The 20013-nt window shown below is 44.0% G+C and overlaps 1 protein-coding gene across 1 annotated transcript in view; it reads left to right on the forward strand.

Annotated features, from left to right (window-relative positions):
• Window positions 1-18599, forward strand: part of ankzf1 (ankyrin repeat and zinc finger peptidyl tRNA hydrolase 1) — a 49391-nt gene extending 30792 nt beyond the window's left edge. The window contains exons 11-15 of the mRNA XM_059647627.1: window positions 4087-4513; window positions 8600-8711; window positions 13950-14117; window positions 16908-16969; window positions 17814-18599. Coding sequence (XP_059503610.1) covers window positions 4087-4513; window positions 8600-8711; window positions 13950-14117; window positions 16908-16969; window positions 17814-17928 — 884 coding nt within the window. The 3' untranslated portion in view covers window positions 17929-18599. The remainder of the gene's footprint in view (window positions 1-4086; window positions 4514-8599; window positions 8712-13949; window positions 14118-16907; window positions 16970-17813) is intronic.
• The last annotated feature ends 1414 nt before the right edge of the window (window positions 18600-20013 follow it).

A 20013-nucleotide genomic window follows, 5' to 3' on the forward strand; every position in this document is an offset into this window, starting at 1 on the left:
TGTCTGTAATCCTCTGGAGCTGAGCCTGACCTTAGCTTCCTCCATCTTATGTAAGCTACCTTCTTCCTTTTGACGAGAAGCTCCACCGCTCTCGTCATCCAAGGTTCCTTTATCTTACCCCTTCTTGCCTGTCTCAGAGGGACATATTTATTCATCACTCGCAACAACTGTTCCTTAAACAGTCTCCACATGTCTATAGTGCCTTTGCCATGGAACAATTGCTCCCAGTCCATGCTTCCTAACTCATGTCTAATCGCATCATAGTTTCCTCTTCCCCAATTAAATATCCTCCCATTTTGCCTAATCCTCTCCTTCTCCATAGCTGTGTAGAATGTGAGGCAGTTATGGTCACTGTCACCAAAATGCTCTCCCACCACAAGATCTGATACCTGCCCCGGCTCGTTTCCGAGCACCAAGTCTAGAATGGCCTCTCCCCTCATTCTTCTGAATTCCAATGAGTATAATCCCAGTCGACTCAATCTCTCCTCATAATCCAACTCTCTCAACTCTGGAATCAACCGAGTGAATCTCCTCTGCCCCCCTCCCCACCCCCCCACGCCTCCAGTGCTAGTATATCCCTTCTCAAGTAAGGAGACCAAAACTGCACACAGTACTCCAGGTGTGGCCTCACCAGGACCCTATACAGCTGCAGCATAGCCTCCCTGTTTTTAAACTCCATCCCTCTAGTAATGACAGACAAAATTCCATTTGCCTTTTTAATGACCTGCTGCACCTGCAATCCTACTTTTAGTGATTCATGCACAAGGACACCCAAGTCCCTCTGCACAGCAGCGTGCTGCAATTTTTTACCATTTAAAACATAGTCCATTTTGCTGTTATTCGTACCACAATGGATGACCTCACACTTATCACCACTGTACTCCATCTGCCAGACCTTTGCCCACTCACTTAGACCATCTATATCCCCCTGTAGACTTTCGGTGTCTTCTGCACACTTTGCTCTACAATTCACCTTAGTGTCATTTACAAATTTTGACACACCACACTTAGTCTCCAACTCCAAATCATCCATGTAAATTGTAAACAATTGCGGTCCCAACACTGATCCCTGAGGCACACCACTAGCCACTGACCGCCAACCAAAAAAACATCCATTTACCCCTACTGTTTGCTTTCTACTGGTCAACCAATCCTCTACCCATGCCAATACATTACCTGTAACACCATGCAACTTTATCTTATGTAGCAGCCTTTGGTGTGGCACCTTGTCAAATGCCTTCTGGAAATCCAGATACACCACATCCACAGGTTCCCCATTGTCCACCATAGAACAACACAGCGCAGAACAGCCCCTTTGGCCCTCGATGTTGCGCCGACCTGTGAACTAATCTAAGCCCCTCCCATGCAAATAATGTCCTCAAAGAACTCCACCAAATTAGTTGAACATGGCCTACCCTTCATGAACCCATGCTGGGAGTTCCGAATGGGAGAATTTGAATCCGGATGTCTTGCTATTTGTTCCTTCATGATAGATTCAAGCATTTTCCCCACTACCGAAGTTAAGCTAACTAGCCTATAGTTACCTGCTTTTTGTCTATTTCCTTTTTTAAACAGTCACGTCACATTGGCTGTTTTCCAATCTGCAGGAACCACCCCAGAGTCCGGTGGTTTTTGGTCAATAATTACTAGTGCATTTGCTATTTCCCCCAACACCTCTTTTAGTACCCTGGGCTACATTTCATCAGGGCCAGGAGACTTGTTTACCTTTAGCCCCATTAGCTTGCCCAGCATTGCCTCCTTAGTGATAATGATAGTTTCTAGGTCCTCGCCTGCTATAACCTTCTTGTCATTAGTTTTCGGCATGTTATTTGTGTCTTCTACTGTGAAGACCGAAACAAAATAACTGTTTAATGCCTCGGCTATTTCCCCATTCCCAGTTCTTAAATTGGCCTTCTCATCCTGTAAAGGACCAATGTTTACCTTCATCATTCTTTTACTATTTACATATTTATCGAAACTTTTGCTGACTGTTTTCATATTCTGAGATAGTTTACTCTCATAATCTACCTTACTTTTCTTTATAACTTTTTTTGTGGCTTTCTGTTGGCCTTTGAAGGTTTCCCAGTCTACTAGATTTCCAATAATCTTTGCACTTTGCCACAAGATTACACCTCTTTAACAAATAACAAACATATTTGTATATGGGACTAATTAAACAATGCTAATACAATTTGTTTAACATTATAGCTTAATTCCAAATATGCCAAGTTCCAAAGTTAACTGCTTAGTTCCATTAAGAAGTTTCATATATTGCGATATCTTAGTTACTAAAATAGGGATCACCCAGAAGTATGTCACAGCCCTGTGGAAATGATTTTTTATTCTTCTCAGTTTTGCCTTTTCTAGGAGGTAAAATCTAACTTCACCCTTTTTTAACTGAGGAGACCTCTATCACTTGTTCTGGTTACTTTACAATACCTGCTCGTTTCTGCTTGTTTCAAAGGCAACATTCCCATTTCTCTTCCCTCACAACATTCAAACTGAGTTTAAGATCAACCCATATTCCATACTGTGACTGATGATTTAATTCAAAAGATGTTATCAGATCCATAGTCTAGTTCTACATAAAATTCAGAAACTGCATTAACCTTGAAGGTGATGACAGCTGAACTGTTTATCCTCACCAGTCATATTTCACTCCGTTGAATGATTTAACTTCCAGAGTTGGGAAACTATTGCAGACTGCATTTGGAAAGGGTGATTTTGTTTTTGCAAAACAAATAATCACTTGTCATTTTTTTCATGATTATTGGAATGAATTTTACCATTTTTGTGTTGCATCTTCATTTATTTGATGAAACATTTTGTGCAGTACATACCTAGTTAACTACCATTTATTTCACTATCTCTTTGTAAGCTTTAAAACATTCATAGTCTACATTATAATTATCCATGTCAGCAAACACCCAGATGATGAAACCAGAGAATCTTCCTCAACTCTACCTATCTTCATGACAATATAGCCTGCTTTGGACTGTCCTCAAACTTAGCTTCAGATTAACAGTCCTCATTTAACATTTCATTTTTGATAAAGTAAGTTTGGGTATTTACTGAATGCGTTCAAACTAATGTAAGTCAGCTCTCACAACAAGAATATTTGTTGGACTACAGCCATTTGTATTGCTGTTGGCCACCTGCTGTTTTCTGATCATATGTTTCCAGTATTTAACCTCCTAAATTGAAAACCAATCTTTAAATGTAATACACTCCAAGCTTACTTTAATTGCTTTTATCTAATATTCTGCAGTTAAAGATGAATTCGTGAAAGTTCCTAGAAGTTATACACGTAAATTATGACCATAAACTAAATATTTCCAATCCACCTAGCCTGTACATCTTTGGACTGTGGGAGGAAACCGGAGCACCCGGAGGAAACCCACGCAGGCACGGGGAGAACGTGCAAACTCCGCACAGACAGTCCCCCGAGGGTGGAGTTGAACCTGGGTCCCTGGCGCTGTACAGGATGAGAAGGCCAATTTCATAACTTGGAATGGAGAAATAGCCGAGGCATTAAACAGCGAACCACTGAGCCACTGTGCCATCTGATTAGGTCCTGCCTGTGCCACTCAGCTTCAGACCTCTTTATTTTTGATCCAACCATGGACAAAGTGAATCAGAGGGAACACTTGTCGCTGGTTGGAATCATACCTGGCATATTGTTTAAACTTACTCGTGGAACATGGGTGTTGCTGACTGGGCCAACTTCATTCCCCATCTCAAGCTGCTCCTTGCTACTGAGCATTGTTGGGGAAGGGAGTGAACGTTTGTCAATCCAGGTACTTCTTAATTTGAAGCTGGTGCAGTTTAGCAAGCAGCGTGTGTTTGTGTGTTTCCTTTATTCTCACTTTTTTTTTAAAACTTCAGTTTTATAACCAAGATGGCCCTAGAGAATGGGGACTTTGTACACTTTTCACTGTACTCTTATATTCCTATACTTGAGTACATGTGACAATAAAATATAACTCTAATTCGGAGGTTTGGCTGAGCTAAAGCTCACGGCGGGTAATGATTTGAAGAGTGACCCAATGTGCACTAGAATAACAATAAAACCCTTCTGCCTTCCAGAGATTGAATATTATCAATTGAAGAACGATTTGTATACAGCATGTAAGACTGGAAACATAGAGCACCTGCAGGGGTTACTCCGCAATGTGTTTTTGCTTCACAATACTGAACATGGCCACTCTGACCAGATCAAGTCTTCCAGTGAGACTGAGAGTGCAGTAGGAACTGATGAGCAGCGACAATCACAGAGACCCAGGCAAACAGGTCACAGTGAAGATAATGAGGTGGGATTAGAGTGTCGCCTGGCGAACAGGCTTAACCCTGGATCTCCCATAAAGCAGGGATTGTGTCCTTCTGTGGGGGCGATGTCGATATTATGCGAGGTGCTGGATGAATCAGGATTCACCCTTCTACATGTGGCAGCAGCATCTGGTCAGGCTGCTGTTGTGCGTTTGCTGATGGATGCAGGCTGTGATCCTGCCACAAGGTGAGGCTGCGCCCACTGTTACAAAATCAGTGTCTCTTAATCGCTGTCAAGTCTCTTATTCTGGGTACCCCACTTCATGGAAGATTTCACGATTTTGTAGAGACAGCACTGGCACATAGCAATAGAGTTGCGAAGAATATACACAGGCTGGTGGAATGACGACATTTAGCAGGTGGAATTAAATGGGAAGAAATTCATTTTAGCAGAAAGCATGAGGAGATATAAAATAAAAACAATGGGTAGAATTCTACAGGGTGTGCAGGAACATAGATCTGGGATTAGAAATGCAGAAATCATTCAAGATTGCAGGGCACTGGCACCTCTTCATGAAACGCACAGCGACCTGGGCTTTATACACATGGCATTAAAGGCCCAGTGCTGGCAGTATGCTGACCTGCAGGGATGATATCTTGTCAATTGAGATGGTAAATTGAGCTCCCATTCGCGTTCTGAAAACAGAAATACCAAATATTAAGAACAAAGAAACCTACAGCACAGGAACAGGCCCTTCGGCCCTCCAAGCCAGTGCCGATCGAGATCCTCTGTCTAACCTGTCATCTGTTTTCTAAGGGTCTGTGTCCCTTTGCTCCCTGCCCATCCATGTACCTGTCCAAATACATCTTAAAAGACACTGTCGTGTCTGCGTCTACCACCTCCGCTGGCAACGCGTTCCAGGCACCCACCACCCTCTGTGTAAAGAACTTTCCACGCATATCTCCCTTAAACTTTCCTCCTCTCACTCTGAACTCGTGATCCCCAGTAATTGAGTCCCCCACTCTGGGGGAAAAAGCTTCTTGCTAACCACCCTGTCTATACCCCTCATGATTTTGTAGACCTCAATCAGGTCCTCCCTCAATCTCCATCCTTCTAATGAAAATAAACCTAATCTCCTCAACCTTTCTTCATAGCTAGCACCCTCCATACCAGGCAACATCTTGGTGAACCTCCTCTGTACCCTCGCCAAAGCATCCACATCCTTTTGGTAATGTGGTGACCAGAACTGTATGCATTATTCTAAATGTGGCCGAACAAAAGTCTTGTACAACTGTAACATGACCTGCTGACTCTTGTTCTCAATACCCCGTCCAATGAAGGAAAGCATGCCTTATGCCTTCTTGACCACTCTAATGACCTGCGTTGACACCTTCAGGGAACAATGGACCTGAGCACCCAGATCTCTCTGTTCTTCAATTTTCCCTAGGACTTTTCCATTTACTGAATAGTTTGTCCTTTAGCTAGATCGTCCAAAATGCATCACCTCACATTTTCCCAGATTGAACTCCATCTGCCATTTATCTGCCCAACTCTCCAATCTATCTATAAGCTGCTGTAATCTCTGACAATCCCCTTCGCTATCTGCTAATCCACCAATCTTAGTGTCATCAGCAAATTTGCTAATCAGACCATCTACACCTTCCTCCAAATCGTTTACGTATATCACAAACAACAGTGGTCCCAGCACAGATCCCTGTGGAACACCACTAGTCACAGGTCTCTAATTTGAGAAACCCCCTTCCACTACTACTCTGTCATCTGTTGCCCAGCCAGTTTTTTATCCATCTAGCTAACACACCCTGGACCCTGTGTGACTTCACTTTCTCCATCAGCCTGCCACGGGGAATCTTATCAAACGCCTTACTGAAGTCTATGTATATGACATCTACAGCCTTTCCCTCATCTATCAACTTTGTCATGTCCTCAAAGACTTCTATTAAGTTGGTAAGACATGACCTTCCCTGCACAAAACCATGTTGCCTGTCACTGATAAGCCCATTTTCTTCCAAATGGGAATAGATCCTGTCCCTCAGTATCTTCTCCAGTAGCTTCCCTACCACTGACGTCAGGCTCACGGGTCGATAATCACCTGGATTATCCCTGCTACCCTTCTTAAACAAGGGGACAACATTAGCAATTCTCCAGTCCTCTGGGACCTCACCTGTGTCTAAGGATGCTGCAAAGATATCTGTTAAGGCCCTGCTCAAAGGAATCTAAAATTTGAAGTTTTTTTCCCTTGTACGCATACAAACTTGCAAGAATCAGTTTTGGAAAAAAAAACATTTTATATATAATGTGAAGCGAGTGCTGATTGGTAGGGCCATAATCTGGATGTAGATGTGGCAAGAGCAATTAATGTTCAATTTTAATTCTCAGATCGGGCAACTAGACACTCATTGTTCAGAGTGTTGCCATGGGAATGCAGCAGTGTTCAGCTTCTCCATGATACCTTCATTTGAAAATGTTGCAATGTACGTAAATAATTGTTTTCAACTACATACAACAGCATCCTGAGTATTAATGTGTGTAACTTCTAGCACACATGCATACATCGCACCGCAGACCCAACTGATGATGTTGAATTGATTTATGGTGTAACTCTAAGCACAGGCATTGCTCAGAAACGATGTTTCTTGATGCTGTGTTCTATCTGTGCTTGGATTTGCCCAGCATGAATCAGCCAAATGGCTTTGTGAGCTGTTGCCACCAGTTCTAACTGAGATGGCCACGTTAAGGTTGAGGAGCACAGATAGGGTGGATAAAAGTAGTTTAAGGGTCAGTAATAAAAGGACGTAATTTTAAGGTGAAATGCTGAATGATTAGAGAAAATTTGAAGAAAGATTTATTTACACAGAGAGTGGTAGGATCTGGTTTGCACTGCCTGGGAGGATAGTTGAGGCGGCAACCCTCACAACCTTTAAAAAGTGTTTGCATAAGTATTTGTATTATGTTGAAGGCTATTGGCCAAGTGTAGAAAAGTGGGACTAGTGTAGAATTAGAGTAGTTTCTGTCAGTGTGGATTCAGTGGGCCGAAGGGCCTCTTTCCCGTACGATTCTGTGAATTAGTTGAGAAGTTAGGAAATGAATTCACCAGTCAATAAACACATTGGAATTCCTACAGTCCAGTGCACAAGATTAATCTTATTGGCAGCCCTAACCATCCGCTCAGTGAAAGCTTAATGCTGAGATTGAACCATGTCAAAACTATCCAATATGATGATAACACCCTGATCAAATCATCACTGATACATTGTAAAAACTTGTGAAATGCTCTACCTCCACTATTTTTGGTCCCGAGCAGTGCTCAGTCAGCCCTAGGTTACCCAGGAAGGCGAAGGTATCTCAAATCCGGCACAAGTGATGCTGGCTATTTCGTGCTGCGGCTGTTGGTAAATGCACAAGTGATTTTGTCCAGATCACGATGCTGCCATCAAGTCAAAAAGTCATTGCGTTTAGGATCTAAGTGTGGAACATGATATAAGTTTCGATGTCAATGTAACAGTGGGTATGTTGGCTGTATGTTCCAATGACTGACTATGAAAAACCATGTCCCATTGACCATTCACAGCAGACACTCCTGGTCAACTAACCCCTGCTTGTAATTCTGAAAAATATACCCACCGTTAGATTTGAACCTGCTAACGAGAATCCTTACTAAATAATCCAGATAATGCTAAATGTTACACAGAAAACAAATTTAAGATCATCAGCCAGGCCTGCAACGTATTTGCATGTGCCCTGAGTATTTACAAATACAGCTTCAAGCACTGTTTTGTTAGGCAAAGGAGATTTATACATACACTATTCGTTTTTTTAAAAAGAAGGGGGTCATTTAGGCACTGTAAGCCTGACTCTGTAAGGATGGTAGTTTCCTTCCCTAGAGGGAATCCAATAATCAACAATTGATTCATGGTCTCATTAGTCTCTTAATTCCAGATTTTTATGGAATTCAAATTCCATCATCTGCCATGGCAGGGTTTGAACCCAGGTCCCCAGAACTTTCCCTGGGTCTGTGGATTGACAGTCCACCAATAATACCACTAGGCCATCGTCTTCCCAAGTTTGCAGAATTTCACCTGTGCTAGAATGTCGGTTCATGTTAGGGATGAGAACGGTTTGCAGAAATTCTGAACTACTGATCCAGGAGTTAAAGTATAGGTTGTGAACTGTTTCTATAAGCCCCTGTGTCCTGCTTACGTAAATCCCTGAATGAGTGTGCTTTCTTTCCTGTGTCCCCATGTCTCTGTTTCCCTGTATGTCTGTGAGTATACCATGTTTCCGTGTGCTCACTTGTAAGTGTATCTTTTCCAGGGATAAACATGCTCGTCCAGCTTATGCTGTTTCTGCAAACAAGGAGACAAGGAATGAGTTTCGTCGTTACGTAGCAGCCCACCCAGGGAGATATGACTACAAAAAAGCACAGGTAAAGGAGCAACATATACATTGTCTGCAATCATCAATCCCTACCTTGTCTAACATCCCAAACTCTCTGGTAGGTCACAAAAGGCAGCTAGTACAGTGTAGACAGAGTAGCAAAGTGGATGGAGACAGGCAGAGGATGAACTGTATGTAGAGATGGTGGAAGCACAGGCAGAAATGGTGCTGGACCTTGTGGGGAAAGAGGAGAGTGATTGAACATAGGAACAGGAGTAGGCCCTTTGACCCTGTTCCACCATTTAATGAGACCATGGTTGATCTGTGACTTTGGCCCACAGTTTATCACCCTTTGTGTGTGGAATTGTTTTGTAACATCTGTCCTGAATGGTGTGGCCCTAATTCCCAGACTTATACCCATTAATTCTAGAATTCCCAACTTATGGAAATAGTTGATCTTATCAATCCTGTCTTTTCATGTTAATATCTTGAAGAATTTGATCAGATTAGTGAGGAAATCAAAGATTAACAGGACAGCCAGTAGAATGGAGTTGAAAAACATTCCTTTTTAATTCATTCGTGGATGAGGGCATCACTGGCCAGGCAGCATCCCATCCCTAATTGCCCAGAGGGCAGTTAAGAGTTGACCACATTGCTGTCGATCTGGAGTCACATGTAGGCCAGACCAGATAAAGATGACAGTTTCCTTCCCTGAAGGACATTAGTGAATGAAATGGGCTTGTCTGACAATCAAAATGTCATCATTAGACTCTTAATTTCAGATTTTCATTGAATTAAAATTCCACCATCTGCCGTGGCGGGATTTGATTCTAGGTTCATACATCATTACCTGGGTCTCTGGATTAACAGTCCAGTGATAAAAGCCACTAGGCCATCATCTTCCCGAACAGACACGATGGAATGGCAGAGCAGACTCAATGGGGTGAATGGCCTGATTCTGCTCCTATATCTTGGGACCTTATAGGTCACCACATAACATAGAACGTTACAGCACAGTACAGGCCCTTCGGCCCTCGATGTTGTGCCGACCTGTCATACCGATCTCAAGCCCATCTAACCTACACTATTCCATGTACGTCCATATGCTTATCCAATGACGACTTAAATGTACCCAAAGTTGGCGAATCTACTACAGTTGCAGGCAAAGCATTCCACTCCCTTACTACTCTCTGAGTAAAGAAACTACCTCTGACATCTGTCCTATATCTTTCAATTTAAAGCTATGCCCCCTCGTGCTCACCGTCTCCATCCTAGGAAAAAGGCTCTCCCTATCCACCCTATCTAACCCTCTGATCATTTTGTATGTTTCAATAAAGTCACCTCTCAACCTTCTTCTCTCTAATGAAAACAGCCTCAAGTCCCTCAGCCTTTCCTTGTAAGACCTTCCCTCCATAGCATACTCCAAGTGCGGTTGCACCAGAGTTTTGTACAGCTTCACCATAACCTCTTGGTTCCAGAACGCGATCCCTCTATTAATAAAAGCTAAAACACTGTATGCCTTCTTAACAGCTCCTGAGATGCTGCTGGGCCTGCTGTGTTCATCCAGCCTCACATTTTATTATCTTGCCTTCTTAACAGCCCTGTCAACCTGGGTGGCAACTTTCAAGGATCTGTGTACATGGACACCGAGATCTCTCTGCTCATCTACACGACTAAGAATCTTACCATTAGCCCTGTACTTTGCCTTCCAGTTACTCCTACCAAAGTGCATCACCTCACACTTGTCTGCATTAAACTCCATTTGCCACCTCTCAGCCCAGCTCTGCAGCTTAGCTATGTCTCTCTGCAACTTGTAGCATCCTTCGTCACTATCCACAACTCCACCAACCTTAGTGTTGTCTGTAAATTTACTAACCCATCCTTCTACGCCCTCATCCAGGTCATTTATAAAAGTGACAAACAGCAGTGGACCCAACACCGACCCCTGCAGTACACCACTAGTAACTGCTCTCCAGGATGAACATTTCCCGTCAACGACCACCCTCTGTCTTCTTTCAGCAAGCCAATTTCCAATCCAAACTGCTATATCTCCCACAATTCCATTCCTCTGCATTTTGTACAATAGCCTATTGTGGGGAACCTCATTGAACGCCTTGCTGAAATCCATATACACCACATCAGCCGGTTTACTCTCATCTACCTGTTTGATCACCTTCTCAAAGAACTTTAACAAAGAACTTTATAACGTTATAAATTCTAGAGAGAATAGACATAATTTGTATAATCTCTCCTCATAACCTAACTGCTGAAGTGTAGGTATCATTCTTGTAAACCTGTGTTAGGATAATGCCAGTGCATCCTTCCTAAGGTATGGTGCTCACAAAATTCCAGTTGGGTCAAACCAGGATTTTATATGACTGTAGCAAAACTGCATCCTTGTACTCCAGTCCTCCAGCCATAAAGATCAGCATTCTGTTATCTTGATTATTTTCTGCATGTGTTTGTGTCATTTTAGAAATCTATGCACCTGAAGTCTCTTTGGACTGTATTTAACTTCATGCCATCTGGAAAGTACCCTGAATTATCCTTTTTAGCTCCAAAATTGATAACCTCACACTTGCTTATTTTAAACTTCATTTGTCACAGTAGTGCCTATTCATCCAGTCTATCAATATCCCTTTATAATTCTATGCTATTATCTCTACTGTTTGCAAAGCTGCCTGATTTTGTGTCATCAGCAAATTTGGATATATGTCTTCCTATGCCTTTATCCAGGTTGTTAACAAATAACATCCTTTAGGGAAGGGAACTGCCATCCTTACATGGTCTGGCCTACATGTGACTCCAGACCCCCAACAATGTGGTTGACTCTTAATTTCCCTCTGGCCAATTACGGATGGTCAATAAATGCTGCCTGGTCAGCAATGCCCTCATCCCATGAATGAATAAAGAAAACAAAATGTGAATAATTGAGGCCCTAACACGCATCCTTGTGGGACACCACCCTGCCAATTTGAGTTCCCATCCATTAGTCTCTTCTCTCTGTCACCTGTCAATCAGTCACTTTCCCATCCAGGTCAGTGATTTGACCTCTATTCTGTGGGCTTCTACCTGAGTTAACAGTTTCTTATAAGACTTTATCAAATTCCTTTCGGAAGGCCATACAAACAACATCCATTGACATTCCCTTGGCCACTATCTTAACCACCTCTTGAAAAAGTTCAGTGAGGTTTGTCAGGCATGACCTACATGCCGTGAGCCTATGAGATAGTAGGAACTGCAGATGCTGGAGAATCTGAGATAACTTAACTTAATTGAAACATATAAAATAATCAGAGGGTTAGATAGGGTGGATAGGGAGAGCCTTTTTCCTAGGATGGAGACGGCGAGCACGAGGGGGCATAGCTATAAATTGAGGGGTGAAAGATATAGGACGGATGTCAGAGGTAGTTTCTTTACTCAGAGAGTAGTAAGGGAGTGGAACGCTTTGCCTGCAACAGTAGTAGATTCGCCAACTTTAGGTACATTTAAGTCGTCATTGGACAAGCATATGGACGTACTCAGAATAGTGTAGGTTAGATGGGCTTGAGAGCGGTATGGCAGGTCGGCACAACATTGAGGGCCGAAGGGCCTGTACTGTGCTGTAATGTTCTATGTTCTATAACAAGGTGTACAGCTGGATGAACACAGCAGGACTAATGTTGCTTGGCCTACTGTGTTCATCCAGCTATACACCTTGTTATGCCATGAGTCCATGCTGGCTTTTCCTGAGTAACTAAGAATTTACAAAGTTATCCCACCCATGATTATGGAGTCCAACAATTACCCCAGCACAGATGTAGGTTGTCCTCTTTCACCCTTAGAAGGCATGTCCCCACCCCATTGTGTTATTATAGATCAGGAGGGGTCATATCCAGTAACTGTTGCTACAAGTGAGGCTGGAGCACTAAACTAAAGAATGAACAGCAGATATAGGAAATCGAAAACAAAAACAGAAATCACTAGATTCTGTATTTTCTCAGTAGGTTTGGCAGCATAAGAAATAGGAGCCAGAGTAAGCCATTCGGCCCATCGAGCTGCTCCACCATTCAATAAGATCATGGCTGACCTATTTGTGGTCTCAGCTCCGCATATCCGCCCGCTCACCTTAAACCTTTAATTCCTTTCCTGTTCAAAAGTATAAGCTCGCCCCAAAAACATTCAACGAGGTCACCTGAACTGCTTCAGTGGGCAGGGAATTCCACAGATTCACAGTCCTTTGGGTGAAGAAGCTCTTCCTCAGCTCAGTCCAAAGTCTCTCCGCCTTATTTTGAGGCTGTGCCCCGAGTTATAGTTTCACTCATCAGCAGAAACAACCTTCCTGCTGTCTTATCCATGGCCTCCTTATTCTTCTAAATTCCAATAAGTACAGTCCCAGTCTACTCAATCTCTCCTCATAAGCCAACCCTCCCAATTCCAGAAGCAACCTGGTGAATCTCCTCTGTACCCCGTCCAGTGCCAGTACATCTTTTCTCAGTTAGGCGACCAAAACATAACACCAAAACTCTGGTGTTATGCTGCAGCTGTACACGTCAACACAACATCGAGGGCCGAAGGGCCTGTACTGTGCTGTAATGTTCTATGTTCTAAAATTGCACACAGTACTCCACGTGTCACCTCACCAGTTCCTTATACAGCTGCAGCAAAACCTCCCTGTTTTTAAACTGCATCCTTCTAGAAATGGAGGCCATAATTCCATTTGCTGCCTTAATTACCTGCAAACTAACATTTTGTGATCCATGTACAAGGACACCCAGGTCCCTCTGCCCAACAGAGTGCTGCAGTTTTTCACCATCAGATCGTATTGTGGCTAAAGGTTTTGTTTGGAAAGTTGGGCTGAAGGGCCTGTTCCTGTGTTGTACTGTTCTGTGTTCTGTCCCCAAGTCACTGTTGATCCAGTTACAGTAGGAGTTACAGCAAAGCAAGCAGTTATAGCCAGTCGTGAGAGTTCCAGGAAACCTCCAAAGCAAAACTCCAATGTCCACAGTAAACTTTCAACTACCCCTTAAATAATCCTCTCCAGGTATTTCCACAAAACTTGAAGTAAATTTGATTTCCAAGATCCTTCAAAGCTTAAATCCTCCAAGAAAACTTAATTTTAAGCATTTTTGTTACTGTTTCTTATTAATTTATGCATGCTTGTGGTTAGTACTGGCCAGGCCAGCATTTATTGTGGTCACTTGTGGCCTTAAGATGATGGTGATGAACTGCAGCTTTGTACCGAGGAAGGCCATGGCAGGAGTTACACTCAGGTCACACAGACATCACCTATCTTTTGTTTTGACAGATTTCTGGACCACTAACCTCTGAAATTGAATTAAAAAAAGCTGAGAAAAGGCGAGCACAGAAAATGGCAAAGAAACAAAGAGAGAAAGAACAGAAGGAACAGAAAAAGAGACTGGAAGAAGAGGAAATCGAGAAGAAAAAATATGCAGCTATGAGTGAGCGAGAAAAGGTGTGAAGATGGTACCTGCCCGGGATTGGACAGAGACATGACGGCGCCTGCCCGGGATTGGACAGAGACATGACGGCGCCTGCCCGAGATTGGACAGAGACATGACGGCGCCTGCCCGGGATTGGACAGGGTGCTGACCGCGCCTGCCCGGGATTGGACAGGGAGTTGACCGCGCCTGCCCAGGATTGGACAGGAACATGATGTTGGGGTGGTCTGCCCATGATTAGACGTGGGCTGGATGACCTCAGTAGTTGATGGGAAATGTTCATCCTGGAGACCAGTTACTAGTGGTGTACCGCAAGGGTCGGTGTTGGGTCCACTGCTGTTTGTCATTTTTATAAATGACCTGGATGAGGGCGTAGAAGGATGGGTTAGTAAATTTGCAGACGATACTAAGGTGGGTGGAGTTGTGGATAGTGACGAAGGATGCAGTAGGTTGCAGAGAGACATAGATAAGCTGTAGAGCTGGGCTGAGAGGTGGCAAATGGAGTTTAATGCAGACAAGTGTGAGGTGATGCACTTTGGTAGGAGTAACCGGAATGCAAAGTACTGGGCTAATGGTAAGATTCTTGGTGGTGTAGATGAGCAGAGAGATCTCGGTTCCATGTACACAGATCCTTGGAAGTTGCCACCCAGGTTGACAGGGCTGTTAAGAAGGCATACAGTGTTTTAGCTTTTATTAATAGAGGGATCGAGTTCCGGAACCAAGAGGTTATGGTGAAGCTGTACAAAACTCTGGTGCGGCTGCACTTGGAGTATTGTGTATAGTTCTGGTCACCGCATTTATAAGAAGGATGTGGAAGCTTTGGAAAGGGTGCAGAGGAGATTTGCTAGGATGTTGCCTGGTATGGAGGGAAGGTCTTCCGAGGAAAGGCTGAGGGACTTGAGGCTGTTTTCATTAGAGAGAAGAAGGTTGAGAGGTGACTTAATTGAAACATATAAAATAATCAGAGGGTTAGATAGGGTGGATAGGGAGAGCCTTTTTCCTAGGATGGTGACGGCGAGCACGAGGGGCATAGCTTTAAATTGAGGAGTGAAAGATATAGGACAGATGTCAGAGGTAGTTTCTTTACTCAGAGAGTAGTAAGGGAATGGAACGCGTTGCCTGCAACGGTAGTAGATTTACCAACTTTAGGTACATTTAAGTCGTCATTGGATAAGCATATGGACGTACATGGAATAGTGTAGGTTAGATGGTCTTGAGATCGGTATGACAGGTCAACACAACATTGAGGGCCAAAGGACCTGTACTGTGCTGTAATGTTCTATGTTCTATTGGACAGTGGCAGTTTGTGTCAATTTGGGATTTTTAGGAGATAACAAGGTGTAGAGTTGCATGAACACAGCAGGCAGGCTGACGTCAGCTTTCCTGCTCCTAAGATGCTGCTTGGCCTGCTGTGTTCATCCAGCTCTACACCTTGTTATCTCAGATTCTCCAGCACCTGCAGTTCCAACTATTTCTGGGATTGGTTAGGGGCAGGATAGCATTAGGTTTTAAGTTGAGTTTAATCATAATTTTTATCCATTTGGGAACAAAATTGACTTGAAGGTAGGAGACAGGATGGTGGTGGGGGGTTTCTCTTTGGACATGAGGCCTGTGACCAGCGCTGTAAAGCAAGGATCAGTGCTGGGCCCGTGGCTTTTTGCCTTTACATAAACGATTTGGATGTGAACATTGGAAGGTCTGGTTAGTAAGTTTACAGATAACACCGATATTGGCAGCGTAGTGGGCAGCAAAGAAAGTTACCTCAGAGTACCAGTGGACATTGATCAGATGGGCCAATGGGCCGAGGAGTAGCAGATGGAGTTTAGATCAATGTGAGGTGCTGCATTTTGGAAAGGAAAATCAGGGCAGGACTTATTCTTAATGGTGAGGTCCTGGGAATGTTGCCAAAGAAAGAGACCTTGGAGTGCAGGTTCATAGTTCCGTGAAAATGGAGTCGCAGGTTGACAGGGTAGTGAAGAAGGCGTTTGTTATGCTTGCCTTTATTGGTTAATGCACTGAGTATAGGAGCTAGGATATCATGTTGCAGCTGTACAGGACATTGGTAAGGCCATTTTCAAAATACTGTGATCAGTTCTGGCCTCCCTGTTACAGGAAAGATGTTGTGAAACTTGAAAGGGTTCAGAAAAGAGTTACAAGGATGTTCCCGGGGCTAGAGGGTTTGAGCTACAGGACGAGGCTGGATAGGCTGGGGATATTTTTCCTGGAGCGTCGGAGGCTGAGGGGTGACCTTATAGAGGTTTATAAAATCATGAGGGGCATAGAGAGGGTGAATAGGCAGGGTCTTTTCCCCAGGGTAGGGGGGTCTAAAACCAGAGGGGATAGGTTTAAGATGAGATGGGCGAGATTTAAAAGGAAGCAGAGGCAACTGTTTCTCAGAGAGTGGTGAGTGTATGGAATGAGCTGCCAAAGAAAGTGGTGGAGGCTGGTACAGTTACAGGGTTTAAAAGGCAGCTAAATGGGTGTATATATATAGGAGGGTTTAGAGGGATATGGGCCAAATCCTAAAAAATGGAACTAGATTAATTTAGGATATCTGGTCAGCATGAACGACTTGGCCCAAAGGGTCTGTTTCTGTGCTGTGCATCTGAGATTCTAAACTGTAGACATGTTGTCAAAATGGTACTGAACGGTCAACATCAGTAGGCACAGTATTTCGAGCAGAAACACCACCTGTGGGCTTATGCCTCCTAGTAGCCTTATAAAGCTAGTTATATGAGTGAAAGTCAAGCAGAGGATTGTTGTAAGGACAGAGTGACTCAAATTCACACTCTCCATTTTTCTAGCGTGCGTTGGCTGCTGAGAAACGTTTCGCCCAGCAGTTGGAAAACAGAATAAATAATATAAGGTAATGAGAACACTACTATTCTACTGTTAAAGATGAGCCATGTGCTGTCAGAGGGTCAATACTGAGGGAGCACCGCACTGTCGGAGGGTCAGTGCTGAGGGAGTGCTGCACTGTTGGAGGGTCAGTACTGAGGGAGCGCCGCACTGTTGGAGGGTCAGTGCTGAGGGAGTGCTGCACTGTTGGAGGGTCAGTACTGAGGGAGCGCCGCACTGTTGGAGGGTCAGTGCTGAGGGAGCGCCACACTGTCGGAGGGTCAGTGCTGAGGGAGCGCCGCACTGTCGGAGGGTCAGTGCTGAGGGAGTGGGCACTGTTGGAGGGTCAGTGCTGAGGGAGTGGGCACTGTCGGAGGGTCAGTTCTGTGGGAGTGCTGCACTGTCAGAATAATTTACTCTGATGTGTCTGTTATTCTAAATGTAAACTACGTGGAACACCTCGATTAGGTTCATCTTTAACTCAGTCCTGGGTGTCTGTTATTCTCTATACAAACCATCCCGAACCCCTCAATTATGTTCCAGTCTGTAATTCATTCTCAGATACTTGTACTATAAATAAACCACACTTAACCCCTCGATTAGAATCTGTTCTATAATCACTCCTGGGTATTTGTTATTGTCTGTGTAAACTACCCTGAACCCCTTAATTAGATTCCAATCTGTAACTCACTCCCTAGTATCTGTTATTCTGGATAGAAATGTTCTCCCCAACCACCCTGATTCTGATGTGTTGCAGAGGCCATTGATCGAAAGCACGTGTTGATGCTTGTTATTGCACTGTCATTCTTGTGATATACCGGGCTGTTCTCCTTCATGGTTGTAATTGTGTTGTTGCCTCTTCCTGTGCGTAGACGCTGCTGGCTTTGTGGAGAATCTCTGTTGGGCAGAGTTCCCTTTGAGTACCTGGATTACAGTTTCTGCACCACTCGCTGCCTACAGGAGCACAGGAAGCAGCAGCGAATGTGAGGGAAAAATCCTAGGAACTGATTACTGCACACAGACGCTGTTACCCCTATGTGATGAACCATCGACATGTAGCTTACAGACCGCCAAACTGCCCTACACAGTAGGAGGCTGCAGTAAGCATTGACCGAGGGAGTTGTGCTTCCTCCTTTCGGACTCTGTCTGCCACTGCCCGAGTGTGTGGAACTGTCTCCAGTCAGGCTGTCACTGACTACTGAAAGGTGAGGTGTTGCACCAGAGCTGTTCTGCCAATCCCCTTGCATAGAATGGACAAGGCCATGGCCTGTGTTAACTGATCAAATTGGTCCTCTCCACAGTCACTAGTCCCTGAGGAATCGGCCAGTGCTAATCTCAGTCACTCAGACTGAGTGGACGTGGGGCAGATTTCATCCAGTGCAATGATCACTATCCCCAATCCAGAGGATGGTTTAACCCTGTAACAGCATCTGTATGTCACATCTTCATTTGAGCTACAGTTTCTCAATGGCAATACCAGCAGGCACTGATTAACAGTGAGCGTGGGAAAGGAAGCGTTTAAGAATGAGGTTTCCTCTCCCTCTAAAATTGGCCTTCCTGATTCTTGTCAGGAGTCTGTGTGCTGAATATTGGGATTTTACATGGACTTTGCAGTGTCTCTACATTCATTCAATAAAAGCTTTGTAATATTGTGGGAATCAGTATGATGCTTCTGTTCTGAGATGTTTTAATAAGCATTCCTCCACACTGTCTCACAGACCAAGGAGCATAATTACTGTAAAGCTTCCCAATACAATCATAGTGCATAGAACAATACAGGCCCTTCAGCCCATGATGTTGTGCTGACCTATTGTCCTACTAAGATCAAACTACGCTGCATACCCTACATTTTATGATCATCCATGTGCCTATCCATGAGTCACTTTAAAGGTTATAGATAGACTGGAGAGTTGGGCAGATAAATGTCAGATGGAGTTCAATCAGGGAAAATGTGAGGTGATGCATTTTGGACGATCAAATTCAAGGGCGAACTATACAGTAAATGGAAAAGCCCTAGGGAAAATTGATGAACAGAGAGATCTGGGTGTTCAGTCCATTGTTCCCTGAAGTTGGCAATGCAGGTCAATAGAGTGGTCAAGAAGGCATACGGCATGCTTTCCTTCATTGGGCAGGGTATTGAGTACAAGACTTGGCAGGTCATGTTGCAGTTGTATAGGACTTTGGTTCGGCCACATTTGGAATACTGTGTACAGTTCTGGTCACCACATTACAAAAAGGATGTGGATGCTTTGAAGAGGGTGCAGAGCATGTTGCCTGGTATGGAGGGTGCTAGCTATGAAGAAAGGTTGAGTAGATTAGGATTATTTTCATTAGAAAGACGGAGATTGAGGGGGGACCTGATTGAGGTCTACAAAATCATGAGGGGTATAGACAGGGTGGATAGCAAGAAGCTTTTTCCCAGAGTGGGGGACTCAATTACTAGGGGTCATGAGTTCAAAGTGAGAGGAGGAAAGTTTAAGGGAGATATGCGTGGAAAGTTCTTTACACAGAGGGTGGTGGGTGCCTGGAATGCGTTGCCAGCGGAGGTGGTAGACACAGACACGTTAGCGTCTTTTAAGATATATTTGGACAGGTACGTGGATGGGCAGGGAGCAAAGGGATACAGACCCTTAGAAAATAGATGACAGGTTAGACAGAGGATCTCAATCAGCGCAGGCTTGGAGGGCCAAAGGGCCTGTTCCTGTGCTGTAATTTTCTTTGTTCTCTCAAGCATCTGACTCCACTACCACTGCAGGCAGTGCATTCCACACACCCACCACTCTGTGTGAAGAACCGACCTCTGATTCCTCCAATCACCTTAAAATTATACCCCCTCGTAATAGTCATTTCCACCCTGGGAAAATGTCTCTTACTGTAGAACGTGGAACAGTACAGTACAGGCCCTTTGGCCCATGATGTTGTGCTGAACTTTTGCCCTAATCCTAAGGTCTACCTAACCTCCACCCCTACCTTATACTATCATCCCTTTGCCTATCTAATTGTGGCTTAAATGCCCCTACTGAGGGCAACCCCAGGACCCTCTCCAGCAATGCATTCCATGCCCCGATCACT

The sequence above is a fragment of the Stegostoma tigrinum genome, chromosome 7 (genome assembly GCF_030684315.1).
Source record: "Stegostoma tigrinum isolate sSteTig4 chromosome 7, sSteTig4.hap1, whole genome shotgun sequence".
NCBI lineage: Eukaryota > Metazoa > Chordata > Chondrichthyes > Orectolobiformes > Stegostomatidae > Stegostoma > Stegostoma tigrinum.